Source organism: Chiloscyllium plagiosum, chromosome 15 (assembly GCF_004010195.1).
Source record: "Chiloscyllium plagiosum isolate BGI_BamShark_2017 chromosome 15, ASM401019v2, whole genome shotgun sequence".
In the NCBI taxonomy this organism is placed as follows: Eukaryota; Metazoa; Chordata; class Chondrichthyes; order Orectolobiformes; family Hemiscylliidae; genus Chiloscyllium; species Chiloscyllium plagiosum.
In genome coordinates, this window is record NC_057724.1 from 29,050,847 (window position 1) to 29,067,797 (window position 16,951).

Consider the following 16,951-nt stretch of genomic DNA (forward strand, 5'->3'; position numbering starts at 1 on the left):
TGCTTTGGCCGGTCAGTGTGGACTTGTTGGGCCGAAGGGCCTGTTTCCACACTGTAAGTAATCTAATCTAACCTAAAAGTTTCACAACATTTAACGTTGTTTTTTCACCCATCTTGCAAGATTAACTACATTGTGAAAAGTTCTTGATGTTGTGAAAGGCCTCTCTACGAAGTAGAATCAATTGACAATTGGTGGTCTTTTTCATATTTAAGGAAGTCATTCTTTATTTGGTTTACATAAAGCTGTAATGGTCCTAGTATCTTGATGGAGTTGTGATTCTTGCAAACCACAGCATGTCCCCATTGATAAGTAGCTGCCATCCCTCCAGCAAGGCCAGGAGGAATGGGACAAAGTGCATTGGAAGTGCATTTTTTAAAAAAAGTAACCACTACACATTAATCCATCAATTAGAACAGATTAGGGTATTTACTTAATGAATGAAATATTTCAACACATTGTTAGGTCACATCTGACCAGATGACCTGAAGGAGCATCATCTGTCTATGCATTTGTATATTTATGATACTAAATTATGCTCTGTGCCCATAGATGGAAATTAATTCACATGTATGTTGGGATAAATGCACTTCATTTGGACAGGTAAATACAAAAGACTCTATATAAATTATGACAGAAAGTCAATCTTGCGAGCCAGATAGTTTTAATGGCTTATATACACCTTGAAATAGTCAAACAATAGCTTTTGTTTGCTTCTGACTTAACTCAGTGGAATGTATCCATTACTATATCCATTCACCCATGATGTCCTGAGTTAATTAAGCTAATTAAAATTCAGATACCATAATCTTCCAAATAAAAAGGCAGCAAATAATATTTTGGTAAAGGAGTACAGAGCTTTACTGGAGCTTTCCAAAGAGGAGTGTGATATATCAAACTGATTGCCATGAGGTTGTATGTTTTATCAGTGAATATTTACGACCAATATTCCCTGATTAAAAAGAATTTACTTTCTGTCAGTTCCTTAGCACTTCATTAAATATTACCAATCTTGGAACAGTGCAATGTGCAGGAATGGTTTCAGTGGCAAAAATCAAAGAATTTTGAAATTATCAAAGTGCAGAAAGCTGGGGAGTGAGTAGTATTTACTTTTCCCAAATAAGGGGACTTTCCAATCAACATTTGAAGAACAGGGAACAAACTTGAAGTCTTCTTCAGATGGCAATGGAGGAAGATGAAAAAGGTAGAGGAATATCAGTTACAACAAGGGATTGTACAGCACTGTTGCTGCTGCAAGAACCTGATCTTCCTGTCACACATGTGGATCATGAGATATTGTTTAACCGACCGCAACTTCACTGTGGCTGCATGAGAGCAGCTTTCAGTGCAGCATCACTGTATACTGATCCTGGTAAACGGTGATTCCACGAAGAAATCCCTGACACCCATCTGATCAACAGTGCTAATAGCTCTCATTCTAATGTAAAAATCAGCAATACAATTTTGCTTAAATTAATCTAAATAGATGAGTGTGAGAAATAGATGTGGAATGAAGTTTCAAAACAATGTCATTTACCAATGAAGATAATCAGACTTTGTTTCTTAAGAATTACACAGGTCCTTGAAGAACATAAAAATGGAAACTTGCAGGATTATCTGGTAATATTGATATTTGTAACTCGTACTTTAATGATTAGTATTCCAGTTGCTGTTATTCTGGGTGGAGACAACAAGTAAATATGTAATAACCTTGTGGGTAGATGAATAAGTGATCATATTGATAATCTTGGATAAATGTGAGGTATTGCATTTTGGGAAAGCAAACAAGGGCAGGACTTACACAATTAATGGTAGGGCCCTGGGTAGTATTGATGAACAGAGAGACCTAGGGGTTCAGATACATAGTTCTTTGAAAATCATGTAGACAGAATGGTGAAGAAGACACTTAGCATGCTTGCCTTCATTGCTCAGATCATTGTAGCAGTTGGGATTCATGTTGAGGTTGTATAGGGCATTAGTGAGACCACTTTTGGAGATCTGTGTACAGTCCTGGTCACCCTGTTATAGGAAGGATATTATTAAAATAAAAAGGGTTCGGAAAGATTTACCAGGATGTTGCTGGGAATAGAGGGTTTGACTTATAAGGAGAGGCTGGAAAGGCTGGGACTTCTTTCACTGCAGTGTAGGAGGTTTAGGGGTGACCTTATAGAGGTTTATAAAATCATGAGGGACATAGATAAAGTGAATAGCAAAGATTGTTTTCCCTAAGGTGAGGGAGTTCAAAACTAAAGGGCTTATTTTTGAGGTGAGAGTGGTTCGTGTGTGGAATGAACTGCCAGAGGAAGTGGTGGATTCAGGTATAGTTATAACATGTAGAAGACATTTGGATAAGTACCTACATAGGAATGGTTTAGAGGGATATGGGTTAAATGTAGGCAGGTGGGTTTAGTTTAGTTTAGTTTAAGGACATGGTCAGTGTGGACAAGTTGGACCGAAGGGTCTGTTTCCATGCTGTATGACTGTATGACTCTATCACAGACTCAAGGTAAAAGTGCCACATCTACATATATACATTGACGTGATACACTGGAAGAGAAGCAGAACCTAAAAGTCTGGCTATCTAATTACATTTTCTTTCAAAAATATTTAATATATTTAGTTTTACTCATTTTGATACATTATTTTGTCTTTAAAGTCTCTGTTCGGTCTCACATCCCAATACCTCAACACGTAGGGCAATATTTTGTTGCCAGGTTTTTGGAAAAATTCTCAAGTACTGAGCAAATATGGGAGGATCAAAGGTGTTCTGAACTTGGCCTTTACTGTCCACATTCCCTTTGAATACCTGTGGGAAAAAAATGTTCAAGGTAAACACGAGCATTTGATTGAGGAACATGAACCTTGCAGGGGAACTGGGAAGAATAGCATATTATAGCTAGTTGTGGAAAAAAAACATGTATATACTGCCTTCATAGTATCAAGACATCCCAAAGTACTTTACAGCCAACTAAGTATTTTCAAGTGTAGTTGGTTATGTAATGTGGAAATATGGCAACAAATTTACACACGATCTGCTCCCTCAAACAAGAATTTGAAAATAATGAGATTTTCTCTTTTTCTGATTAAGGTTGAAGGATACATTTAGTCAGGTCCCTGGAAATAATTCCCTTGCTGTTACTTTGTGGTATTTGAAGCAACAATCATCTTACTTATTTAAAAGTATTTTCATTTTAGTATTATTTCAGTGCCTCAATGTCCCACCATTAGATTAGATTACTTTACAGTGTGGAAACACCCTTCGGCCCAACAAGTCCACACCGACCCGCCGAAGCGCAAACCACCCATACCCCTACATTTACCCCTTCACCTAACACTACAGGCAATTTAACTTGGCCAATTCACCTGACCTGCACATCTTTGGACTGTGGGAGGAAACCGGAGCACCCGGAGGAAACCCACTCAGACACGGGGAGAATGTGCAAACTCCACACAGTCAGTCACCTGAGGCGGGAATTGAACCCGGGTCTCTGGCGCTGTGAGGCAGCAGTGCTAACCACTGTGCCACCGTGCCGCCCACAATATGAGAGACATGAATAAAGCAAAGAACTGTGAATGCTGAAGAACTGTAGAAGGGTCAGTGGACTCAAAGCATCAACTCTGTTTTTTCCCTTCACAAGGTATTGCTGGAGCTGCTGAGTTTTTCCAGCAATTTCAGTTTTTGTTTGTTTTATAAGGGATATGAGTCATGGGGATGGGAACACCTTGTCACTGTCACAATAAGTTTTAGTACATTCCTGAGGCTACACTTAGCAAACATTTTGGCATAATTTAATCAAAAGGACCTTGATTAATTAGGCAATGCTTATGAAAGTTTAATGAGTATGAATCCAAGGCCTGGGTAATAACAAAATCTCATAGCAATAATCTTGTTTTTGCTAAGACTAGTTCATGAGGCAATATCATCCTAGGTTTGTTTTTAAAATGATGAGAATTGATAATGTGATTGAAAATACCTTTATTAGCTGAACGTAAAACTTGTTTTGACAAATTATGTTAGCACAATTTGAATTTGAAACCAGTATTTTCCATCCAATCACTCGTAAAGAATGAATCCTCAGATTATTGTGGGGGTTATTGTGTTATTAAAAATTGTGTTATTGATGCATGAGTATCTGGCTAGGAAAAGGATTAAAGATAGAACAAATGCAGAAGACATAAGAAAATTACTGTATGAAATATGGAAGTTCTGAAATGCTGTGATCTCTTTCAGAAAGGGGTAGGGTTCTTGATGAGCACTGAAGGCATGAGAATGGATACTTTGAATATGTTTTTGCCTCAATTACTTTTGGATGTGGGAAAACATTTCTTGTCAGCTGTTCATGATAGAATTGAGGAGAAAGTGAGGTCTGCAGATGCTGGAGATCAGAGATGGAAATGTGTTGCTGGAAAAGCGCAGCAGGTCAGGCAGCATCTAGGGAACAGGAGAATCGACGTTTCGGGCATAAGCCCTTCTCCTGAAGAAGGGCTAATGCCCGAAACGTCGATTCTCCTGTTCCCTAGATGCTGCCTGACCTGCTGCGCTTTTCCAGCAACACATTTCCGTTCATGATAGAATTGTCTGTCCATAATCTGCAAAAGAGTGCCCTTCGCGAGGAGTATAATATTGTCTTGTATAGTGATCAGTTAAAAGTTATCTCTATTATATTTATCTGACATTTTCAGGAAAGTTGGAATATTTATCCAAACTATTCAATCTATCCAAATATCTATCTTCTATCCAAACAAATACAAACAAAGTGGAACAGTTTTCACTCCAGTCAAGACCTCTTTGAATGGGTTTTCTAAGTTAGTTTCAGTTTTGTTAATGTATGGAAAGCCTTGTATTCTGCCCAGAGGTATCAAGATTATAATACTTGGTAATAAAAAAAACATTATTGTCTAAAAATGGACTCAGTATGGTGTGCAAACAGTTTACACCCATTGCTTACAGTCAAGTTGATAGGCAAACGTCATGTAGCCTCCTCATATAAATGTTTGCATTTTGCTGACTGTACACCTGCTGACAGGCTGCACACCTGAGCAAAGGACACAATGTCATGAGTGCCTAGCATGAGTTCAGGCTAGATTGTGCCAGTGAAAAGTCAGCCTGCAGCTCCTAAAAGGGAAGTACATTCAAGCTGGAACATGTGCTAGGAGTCATTCCAAAAGTTAGTTTGACCTGGGAAATATACAGGGTGGCAGCGAGTGAACTCCAATACAGCACCAGGTGCCTTGGTGCAAAAGGTGGACAGGAAGGGAAATGTCCTGTATCCATGGGACCAGAATGTCACTGTGCCTTTCTTCGTTCAGATATTCAGGAACTACATTTGGCCAACTATAGGTACAGGAGCATGAAGTGGAAAAGGAAGAAGTGATGGTACATTGTTAGGCCCAGCAACAAGTCTCTTGTGACTGTCAAGGAACCTGAAGAATCCCAGATCCTTCTTTGCATGTGTCTTTGAATAAAGCTCGGAGGCATCTCTTCCAGTGTGGGAAGACATCAACAATAATGCATACTCTGGAAGTGAGTATCAATACTTCCATTGCGGCTCAAGTAGACTGTATGATGAGCGCTGCAGTGAATACTCAGACTAATATCAGGCAAATTCAGCTTGTTGGCCCACAACCTCAGTCTGCTGCTTGCACGGCTGTGGATATCAACATATGAAAGAGGTTTGCAGGGTGTGGCAGCAGTCTAACGATTGATCTAGGGGTAAGGCAATGGTCCAAGCAGCACATATCTGCTACTTCTTTCGAGAATACAACATTCATCCTTCCACCACTGCCACTCTACTTTGCTGTTTCCTGCCTGCATTGACTTAGTAAATATATTTTTAGTATTATTAATTCTCAAGAAGGAACCAATTTAGTTTGAGATAGTCAGGCAATCATTATCTTTTCTGTCTGGGATGGTATTTGGCATAAAGAGAACTTCATATGACAACAAATAGGTGCATTGGCAGTGATTCAGCGATAAACAATTTCAAGTTAAAAATAATTGAAGAATGATTTTGTCTGATTTAAAGGAACTAGTTTTGGTAGGACAATATCATGTATTGCCCAGCTAATTTGTATTAATCAGGTCCCAAAATGTTTCAATTCCAGTAATATTATCACACAGCTCAATTAAACATATAGCTGGTACAGTACTACTGATATATAGTTAATAATAGAACCTACATTCACATTTTCAATTAAATCAACAGTGATTAAGGTCCCTTGAATGTTCACCATTGCTCATTGCGGGGAGATTCAAGATGGCGGCGACCCAGTAAGTCTGAGTCTGCAGTTCTCTGCTTAAGACTCGGGCAAAGTGGGGCACCCACCTTCACCTCACCCTTTAAATCATTTAGGATAGCTTTTGCCCAGCGTACTCAGTCATTTTACATCAAACGTGGATAGTTTGGTGTTTTTTTAAAAATGACTAAGGGCAAAGACTCCCGCAGTTCGCAAAGGCAGGGATCCCTCCCCACCCCCTCCCACAGCAGCAGAGATGTCCGCGGCTGCTTCGGGGGACTTAGCTTCAGTGGTGAGCCTGCTCTATGGGATCACCAAACTTCAGGAGAAGATCAACCCTTTCATCAAGGAGACACGGTCTAGGTGGGATCAGTTTCCTCATTTCCCCTTCCCCCACCTCACCCTAGTTCTAAACTTCCAGCTCAGCACTGTCCCCATGACTTGTCCGGACTTGTCCTACCTGCCTATCTCCTTTTCCACCTATCCACTCCACCCTGTCCTCCCTGACCTATCACCTTCACCCCCTCCCCCACTCACCCATTGTACTGTATGCTACTTTCTCCCCACCCCCACCCTCCTCTAGCTTATCTCTCCACGCTTCAGGCTCACTGCCTTTATTCCTGATGTAGGGCTTTTGCCCAAAACGTTGATTTCGAATCTCCTTGGATGCTGCCTGAACTGCTGTGCTCTTCCAGCACCACTGATCCAGAATCTGGTTTCCAGCATCTGCAGTCATTGTTTTTACCAGGTGGGAGTCAATCTTGGTCATTCTGCAGAAGCATGACCGAGAGATCGAAAAACTTGAGCAGCGCGTCGGAGGGGCGGAGCAACGGACCGCGGCATCGGAGATGGCTGCCGAGGCATCCGTAGGTCAGGTCCGCGCTCTCGAGTAGCGAATCCAGATCCTGGAGTAGCACATCGACGACCTTGATAATTGGGGCCGTCCGAAAAATATCGGTTGCTGGGCCTTTCTGAACGGGAAGAGGAAGGCCAGTTGGTGGACTTTTTGGAGCAATGGCTCCCACAATGATTGAAGTTGGAGTCGGGGCCGGGCCGGTTGCGGGTGGAGAGGGCCCGGGTTGGACCAGTGCCGCTGCCCGGTTCTGATCCGATTCCAATGCTACAAAGAAAAACAAATGCTCCTGGAAGCCTCCAGAGTTCTGGGGAAGGATCCCCAGGCCATGATGCAAAAGGGTTCCAGGATAAAGTTATTTCAGACTTCTCCCCAGCCGTGGTCCGCAAGAAACGTGCATTTAATGAGGCGAAGAAGCGTCTAAGAGACCTAAATATTCAATACTCCATGCGTTATCTGGCAACGCTGCGCCTCACCCATGGAGGATCGTTTATAACTTTGGGTCACCAGAGAAAGCAAAAGAATTCTTGGACTCTCTTAAATAGACTGCGGGACTCGAACCGTATGGATAATGACTTTGTTTTGCTCCCCCCCTTTGTTTACCCTCTTTTTTTTCTTCTTCATCTCTCTTCCACTCATCTTTCCCTGGGGGTGGGGTGGTGGGCTTGTTCTTTACTCTTCCTTTGGTCTCCTTTTTATATAGTTCGTGTGGCTTACTCGATTTGTGGGGGAGGGGGGTTTGTTCTGTCTTGCTTTGTTTTCTAGAGCAGGATTTTCCTCTTTCTTCATCTTACTTAGTTGCCTAATACTTGCTGGGATTGTAATTTTGTAACTTTATATATTTCTATTTTGTATTGTGTTTGTTAAACACACCCAGGTGTTGGGAGTGGGTTACTCACTTTTGACTCTGGTTTTATAAAACACTTGAATTTGTTTACTCCATTTTATAATGCCTGGGCTGAGGGCAGGGCCCTAGCTCGGAGAGGTTATAGTGGGGTTAGTGATAGGTAGTTATGCCCCTGGGAGCAAGGGGGAAAGTCTCCTTTCAAATATGTTTTGCGTTTTTTTTATTTAGGAGTAGTTTTTAATTGTGTTGGTTTAAATGTTTTAAAGAATTTTTGTATTCGTGAATTATCTATGGTCTTTATTCAAGGTCTTTTGGATGGGGTTCTTCCTCCTGGGGGGTCTCGTGCCTGTCTGGATGATCATGACTAGCTATTCATTTAGGTGGTGCACCTGGAATGTCAAGGAGAGCAATTCACCAATCAAAAGGAAAAAGATATTATCAAGTCTTAAAAAAGAAAGGGTCGATGTAACTGTCTTACAGGAGACGCATCTACTTGATAAAGAACACTTAAAACTACAACAGGGTGGATTTGATCAGGCTTTCTTTTCATCTTTCAGTTCAACAAGTAAGGGAATAGCCATTCTTAATTGGAAGAATCTTCCTTTCCAAATGTTAAGCCAGATAAAAGATGAGTCTGGACGGTATATATTCATCAAAGCCCTAAAATAAGGAGAGGAATATGGAATTTTGAATCTTTGTTCACCACCCCCGCCCCGGCACACCCTTTTAAATTTGTAACAGAAGTGTTCTCGAAGTTGATGGGTTTTAGGGTCCGCCATACAATTATAGGAGGAAATTTTGACTGTATTATGGACCCAGAGATGGATAGGATACCTAGGAGCACTACGGGTTTATCTCTGAGATCTATACAACTGGTGGATCTGAATAAGGAGCTATGGCAAATAGATGTGTGGAGGTGCCTTCACTCCCAGGGTAGAGACTTTACTTTCTACTCTAACCCACACAAGTGCCATACCAGAATTGATATGTTTTTTTCCCCCTCGATCCTTCTGAATTCAATACTTTCTTATAAAATAGGTAATATAGCTATTTTTGATCATGCCACAGTATATGTGGAAGTCAAGACTAGGGATGATGGGATAGGCCCCCGACATTGGCGTATGGATCCCTTCTTATTGAAGGATAGCAAATTTATAAAGTATTTTTCACAAGAATTCAAAACCTTCTGGGAAATTAATTCGGGCACGGCCAGTAGCCCGTCGATGATGTGGGAGACCACTAAGGCATATGCGCGAGGCTGGTCATCTCATATTCTGCGACTCGGAAAAGACAAAAGGGAGAGCAACAGCGCCTGCTCGAGGCTCGCTTGAAAGCAGCTGAGACAGCGTACCTTAGCAGGCCTTCCGTTACTAAGCTACAAAGGATCACAGCCCTTAGGGTAGCCTTGAATACTGCACTTACCCAAACAGCAAAGAGGGAAATATTATTTGCAAAGCAGAGATTGTTTGAATATGGCGACAAGCCTGGCAGATATCTAGCGTATCTTGCTAGAAAGAAAAAGACTCCCCAAGCCATTATGTCCATTAGAGAAAGTGCTGGTACCTTGACTTGTGATTGTAAAAAGATCAATACAGCCTTTAGAAAGTTATATTTTGAATTGTATAAATCGCAGGACTGTGAGGATAGATCTGGGAAGATGGAATCCTTCTTTAAAAATTTGGCCCTTCCAGCTTAACCTCGGAAAAGGTGTCAATCTTGAATGCCCCCGTGACAACCCAGGAAGGACTGGACGCGGTTAGGCAGCTTCAGAGTGGCAAAGCACCTGGGCCAGATGGATTCCAGGTTGAGTTCTATAAAGAATTTATAGGGGAACTGGCCGGGCCACTCATAAATTTGTACAATTACTCACATAGTCAGGGCCGACTCCCGCCTTCGCTGAGAGAAGTAAATATCTCTCTCATTCTTAAAAAGCGAAAGGCCCCAGAAGATTGCTCATCATATAGACCCATATCCTTGCTAAATGTGGATTTTAAAATTCTTTCCAAAATGTTAGCATTAAGACTGGAGAGGGTCTAACCATACGTCATAGAAGAGGACCAGATGGGGTTCATAAAGGATTGCAGGTAAACTAATAATATTGGAACGGTCTTAAATATGATACCAGCCTGTCAACAAGGAACAATACTAGGTTTAGTTATCTCCTTGGACGCAGAGAAGGCATTTGATTGGGTAGAATGAACACACCTTTTTTATACACTGGAAAGGTTCGGTGTCGGAGAGGTATTTACTAAATGGGTTTCAGTATTATATAATCATCGCAAAGCAGCGGTGATCACCAATGGTTTAGGTTCAGATAGCTTTAGTGTTGGTAGGGGCTGTTGTGAGGGATGTCCTCTCTCACCATTATTATTCACGCTACTGATTGACCACTAGCGGATGCTATATGAGCTGAGATGAAAATGTGTTGCTGGAAAAGCGCAGCAGGTCAGGCAGCATCCAAGGAACAGGAGAATCGACGTTTCGGGCATGAACCCTTCTTCAGGAATGAAGCCCTGAAGAAGGGCTCATGCCCGAAACGTCGATTCTTCAGGGCTTCATTCCTGAAGAAGGGCTCAAGCCCGAAACGTCGATTCTCCTGCTCCTTGGATGCTGCCTGACCTGCTGCGCTTTTCCAGCAACACATTTTCAGCTCTGATCTCCAGCATCTGCAGTCTTCATTTTCTCCTCGAAGCTATATGAGCTGACCCTAACATAATGGCTCTGAGGGTTAGATCGGGCAAACATAGAATCATTCTATATGCGGATGATGTCCTCCTCTACTTAAGTGATCCTTTGATATCCGTGCCCCGCCAAACTCAAGTGATCAATTTGGTATGATCTCAGGTTATAAAATCAGTTTTATGAAATTGGAAGTCATGCCATTGGGAGGCCTTGCCAGTGTATCCAACTTACCGGACGGATCTTGCTTTCCCTTTTGGTGGTCACTGGAAGGTTTTCTATACTTAGGTATTTTTATCACCCCAGTATTTGGTCAGCTGTATAAAGCCAATTTGTGCACTTATTAGAAAAAATAAGGCAGGACCTTCAGTTTTCAGGAGATCTCCCAATATCTTGGTTAGGCAGAGTAGTTTTAGTTAAAATGAATATTCTACATCGTCTTCTATATCCTATGAGAATGCTCCCCCCGGTGCTGCCGAGACAGGCGTTGCATAAGCTCTATGGCTGGCTCGGCTCCTTTATTTGGAATCATAGACGGCCCCTTATCAAATTAGACAAGCTGCAACTTCCACAAGCAAGGGGAGGACTGGACTTTCCAGATTGAGCTCGTTATTATCCTGTGTAGCTGATTAGGTCTCTTGTGACCCCCAATCAATCTGGTTAGATATTGAGACCTCCCAAGCAAAATGTTCCCTCATCAAACTTTCATTTATAGACAAGATGAAAGCTATTATGGACTATTGTAAAAATCCTATTGTATTAAATACAATTAAAGCCTGGAGGATAATGCGACAAGATGAGGGTAACCTGCAAAAAACCTCTCCTTATACCCCCATAGTGGGAGCACCGGGATTTTAGCCAGGGATGACAGATGCTCCATTTAAAACTTGAAAGTCCAGAGGTATCTCCTGCTTGGGAGACCTGGTAGATGGGGAGTTTATGATGTCCTTTGAGCAGTTGCATCAGAAGTTTGGACTGCCTGACAGGGACCTCTTTCGGTATTTCCAAATATGAGACTTTATACAAAAGAAGACCGCACTGATAGTTAACCCCTACAACTCGGATAGGGAAAGGAGAGTGCTATGGCCAATGGGGCCGCCCTCGGTCAGTACTCTTTATCACTCATTATATAATAAAGTATCCAAGGACATGGAACGATTATTTAAAACCTGGAATCAAGAATTAGGGTTGGAAATCTCTTTAGAAATGTGGGAGGACATCTGGGAAAATGCGAGAAACATCTCTATTTGTAACAGAACACAGGCTATTCAATTAAAGATACTTCACAGGCCTCATATGGCACCTGAACGACTTGCAAAATTCAAGGCAGGAGCATCCCCAATGTGTCCTAAATGTAAAATAGAAGTTGGCACTCTCACACACTGTCTACGGACATGCCATAAGATCCGCAGGTATTGGGATAGAGTAGTGAATGTCTTGACAGAGAACCTGGGTATGCAGATTAGATTGGATCCAGTGTCCCTACTTCTGGGCTCTTCAGATTTTCCCTCCCTGAATGTGTACGGGAGGAAATTATTTGCCATTCTCTCCTTTTATGCAAGGAAAAATATTTTAATGAATTGGGTAGCTGAAGGCCCAATTGGCATAGGATAGTCATGGAATATATCCCCCTTGACTTCGTCACAAATATGGTGCACCAAAAAACGGAATTATTTTATAAAACATGGCAGCCCTTATTTAACTATATCGACACAAATATTTTGGCCTTACTGTTCCAGGCTTTTGTCTAGCTGTGGTAATGGTTCTGGCTGGTTTGGGGACTCCCAGGAGGAGGAATCCCGTATAAATACGGGGTTTATTGTGTCTTGATGTAAATCTATTTTGAGCATGTATCTAGTTATTTAATTATTTTGTTGTTTACTGCTAGTAATGTATGGTATCCTATTTTATGTTTTGGTTGTTTGTAGGATAGATTAGTAGTTAGTTAGGTTTTTTCTCTTTTTTTCTTCTTATTTATTTAATTTTATGTTGGTGCTTATACTTGTTTGTATTACTTTTGTAATTTAAAATCTTAAAAATTTTCTTTTTTCAATAAAAATGCCTATTAAAAAAATGTTGCTCACTGTGGTAATTTTCGGAAGGTGGGTTTGCTTCCTTGCATTGAACTCGCTCCCTTCTGCTGCATTCGATGGGAGTGGTGGGAGGTGAAAATGACAATAAAGAGGGAAGATATTCTTTTGAATTTAAAAGTGTAATGAGTATATGGCGAAAGCTTCAGACTTAGAATACTGAAGGAATTTATCAGAACATGTCCACTTTTTAATCATGAACTAAAAAGCATGATCAACAATTAGATTCACCTTACATAAATAGTTTTTCAAAACCTACCTTTTCCTTTAAGGTTTGCCTATCTTTGATTACTGTCCAGTTGTTACGATTATCACTGTAGCAGACAATAAACTCCTTCACAAACATAGCCCGCCTCAGGTGACTGGCACCCTGGGTTATGATTCCTGTAATTTTTTTCCTATGTTGGAAGTTGATCTGGAACCATTCGTGTGGGTTGTTCCTCTGTGAATAGAAAATAGCTTATCATAATTGGACTTTGCAAAATTGCCCTTTTTTGATTGTAGATAGCAGCATAAATAATATATTAGCAACACAAAATTGAATGAAAATTTGTAGGACTCTATCATTATAATCCACTGGAATAATTTCATAAGATAGCAGCATCTAACTCACTCCTGAGAATCTAAATTCTTTAGTTGTTACCTTTGGTACCCATGCATTTGTGAATCCTTCGTTGTTGAGGCGAGCCAATGATGGAGTCCAAGCACTAACGCTAACCCAGAATGAAGAAGCACTGAGTTGGTGGTCTGCAATGACTCTGCTCTCCATCCCTAATGGCAAAGAACAACCTGGGAAACATAACAGAAGACAGTCTGAAACACAATTTTCTGGTGCTACTCAGAATGGCCCAGCGGAATCTTCAATTTTCTAGCCAATTCCTTTGGAATCTGCTATAATTGGGATTCCGCAGGGTCCCCATGTTCACCTACCATGTGTATTGGAATAACAACTGAAAATTCAGGCCTAGGTTCTTAAATCTGACCAAAACAAACTACATAGTAGTGTCAAGCATGTTGGTTAAGGTAGTCAAGAGTGTGATGCTGGAAAAGCACAGCAGGTCAGGCAGCATCTATGGAGCACGCAAATCGACTTTTCGGGCATAAGTCCTTCATGAGTCATTCCTGATTAAGGGCTTATGCCAGAAAGGTCGACTCTCCTGTTGCTTGGATGCTACCTGACCTGCTGTGCTTTTCCAGCACCACATTCTTGACTCTGATCCGCAGTCCTCATTTACTCCATGTTGGTTAAGGTAGATCAGCAAACTTGATTAAAATATATGACTATAGATAAACATTGGCAAGCATTTAAAATAAAAATATCAATAATTGTCAATATGCATGCCCTAAAAAGATAAAAACTTTGTGGTTAAAGTGGTCCAGTGCTGGTTATTGCGAAGATATTGATGTAATTTAAAGTAAGAGGCTTACAGTGTTGTCAAAAAAATGAGTACTAGGACTGTTGATTGGGATGATTTTACAGCTCAGTAAAAGATTCCAATGAAATTGTTCAAAGGAGAAATAATGTTCATGATCCTTCCATTCACGCCTTTTCTGGGCTCATCTTTTCCTTCTTGTCCCACTTGCATAACATTTGGCTCTGCACCACCAATCCCTTTACAATTTGTCTCATTTGCCTCCCACCTTGTCTATTTCTGCTTTAGCTGTTTCAGCATTATAGGCGAACATCTGCATTCTGCTACTGTTTATATGGTGGGCGGGAGGGGGGGCGGGTAGCTAAATCATTCATGAGCTGAAATGGTAAACCTAATAATGAAAACTTATGTCCTTGGATCACCACAGACTTTACTTTTGTTCTTGTCCTCTCCCACTATAGAAGGGTCTGTTACTGTGCTGTACATCTTTGACTCTGAGTCTTAAGTTCTTGCAATTCATTTTGTGTCTCTTGTTGGTTTGTTCCCATTATATTTTATCCTTTGAACATTTCATTGTAATCTTTTACTTAAAACCCTAACTTCTCCCGGTGCAAATGAAATATTAGCTCTCTCCAGAAATGCTGTTTGACATACTGTGTATTTTCATTATTTTTTGCTTTTGATTCAGATTTTGCACATCTACAATATTTCACTTTATAAACCTGTTTTTCTTTACTCTTAATTCTGACCATTCAGGGATGAATTTTCAAAATTACTGGGAATATGTCCCTGAACTTACTCTGTAGATCACAACCCAGCAGCTCCATTCGAAGTGCTGATCGTCCTGTGCTTGGCCTTGGGTACACTCTGATATACTGAGCAATGATTGGTGGATTGAAATAGTTTTTCACTGTTCCTGTTGCATCAATGTTTCCTGGAAAGATCTGGAATTAAAATGTGGAAATATGAAGTCCTGCCAATATAGTTATATACTTCATAGCAATGATTAAAGAAAACTCTTTAAAAATAAGAATATTGTAAAATCAATCCACCAAGGATTTGCACTATATTTAAATCACATTGTTTCAAAATAATTTACAATTCATATGTTGCTTACCCACTCAAAAAAAGTCCATTGTAAAATATCAGAAGAATTAATTTCCTTTTCCCCTCGTTTCATTGTCTATCAGGTTGTAATATGACTGCAAGCATTTTAATTATAACTATGTTGGAACTGAGTCTTGTTTGTGTGACCACCAAACGTCACCAGACTTTTAAACTATTTACTGCACTCATTTCCAAAGGGATTGTGGGAAAGTTTAATTATTCACCCTTAGTCTAGTTACTCTTTTATCCTGAAGACAACTTGGGCTTCAGGGCCTTCTCATCAGGCTCAAATGGGGTTTACAAGGTTACAGGTAGCTCTGCCACTATCAATGTCTCTGGAGACCTGGTGACACACTGGAAAATTCTATTTGGCCACCCTTATCAAGCCTTAACACTCCATTAATCAGCTGAATTGGTTATCTGCCATTTGTTGGTGGATAGCCCTGCTAACTGCACCCCAACCTGCCTCAGACAGACTTGAAAAGTGGGATATTAAGGTAATGAATGGATTTTACCTTCAGTGAGTCTACTTTCCAATAATAAGGTGATAGAAGAATTGTAATACTACAAATATTTGAGAAAGATGAAATTCTGATTCTACCTGAGGATACTATTTGTTTTATTTTCATTGTAAGCAAAGAATGTGACTTACTTTAATGTCCAAGGTTGAGTTGCCTTTGTAGTTTTTCCAGGTATAAGCGTCCAGGCTATAAGCAATATAATAGTGGTCAACATAGAGATGTTTAAAATAGTGGCTGGCTCCTTGTGTAATTATTCCATGAATGAGCATTGACGACTTTAAATCAACCTGGAATTAATCATCAAATTAACAGTTAAAATTCAATCAGTAAATCAAAAAGCTATATTTTATTAAAATGTTTGAAAATATGAGGTACTAATTTATGTGTAATGTAGCAGTAAATGCTTATCTACAATACAAATGGAAGGAATGCAAAATTGAATGCAAAAATGGCATACCTAAATGTTGCCATTTTAAAAAAAACCCAACAAAAGTAGGGGAATGGGTCTGGGTGGGTTGCGCTTCGGTGGGCTGGTGTGGACTAGTTGGGCCGAAGGGCCTGTTTCCACACTGTAAGTAATCTAATCTAATCTAATCTAACCCTCTTTTCAAAGAATCTATACTTAGATCTCATAATAAGACACAAACAGCAAATATTCTTCTATGGTTAGTGCGTGGAATATAATGTGGAAAATATGACGTTATGCACTTTGGCAGGAAAAATAAAGGAGCTGAATATTATTGAACTGGAGGAAAATTACAGAAAGCTGCAGTAAAGAGGGACTCTTGGGTGTCCTTGTACATGAATCACAAAAAGCTAGAAGTTCAGTTTAGCAGCTAATAGGAAAAGAAAATGGATTTTTGTTTCAAAGGGAATGGAGTATAAAAATAGCAAGGTCTTGCTAAACCTGTACAAGGCAGTAGTTAGACACCCTAGAATACTTTGTACAGTGTTGATCCCTTACTTAAGGAAAGATGTACTGGCATTAGAGATGGTTCACTCGGTTGATCCTGGGTATGGAGGCATTTTCTTTTGAAGAGAGGTTGAGTAGTTGGCCCTGTATTCATTGTAGCATCCAAGGAACAGGAGAATCGACGTTTCGGGCATAAGCCTTCTTCAGGAATGAGGAAACTGTGCCCAGCAGGCTAAGATAAAAGGTAGGGGGGAGGGGCGTTGGAAATGCAATAGGTGGAAGGAGGTCAAGGTGAGGGTGATAGGCCGGAGTGGGGTGGGGGCGGAGAGGTCAG

The 16,951-nt window shown here is 40.5% G+C and overlaps 1 protein-coding gene across 1 annotated transcript in view; it reads right to left on the reverse strand.

The window, feature by feature from the left end:
* Positions 1 to 2,587: 2,587 nt before the first annotated feature.
* f8 (coagulation factor VIII, procoagulant component) overlaps positions 2,588 to 16,951 on the reverse strand; it is a 98,570-nt gene continuing 84,206 nt past the window's right edge. Inside the window, exons 21-25 of the mRNA XM_043704576.1 lie at positions 15,836 to 15,991; positions 14,876 to 15,020; positions 13,347 to 13,492; positions 12,963 to 13,145; positions 2,588 to 2,803 (exon numbers count right to left, since the gene is read on the reverse strand). Of these exons, the coding sequence (XP_043560511.1) occupies positions 2,648 to 2,803; positions 12,963 to 13,145; positions 13,347 to 13,492; positions 14,876 to 15,020; positions 15,836 to 15,991 (786 nt within the window). The 3' untranslated portion in view covers positions 2,588 to 2,647. The remainder of the gene's footprint in view (positions 2,804 to 12,962; positions 13,146 to 13,346; positions 13,493 to 14,875; positions 15,021 to 15,835; positions 15,992 to 16,951) is intronic.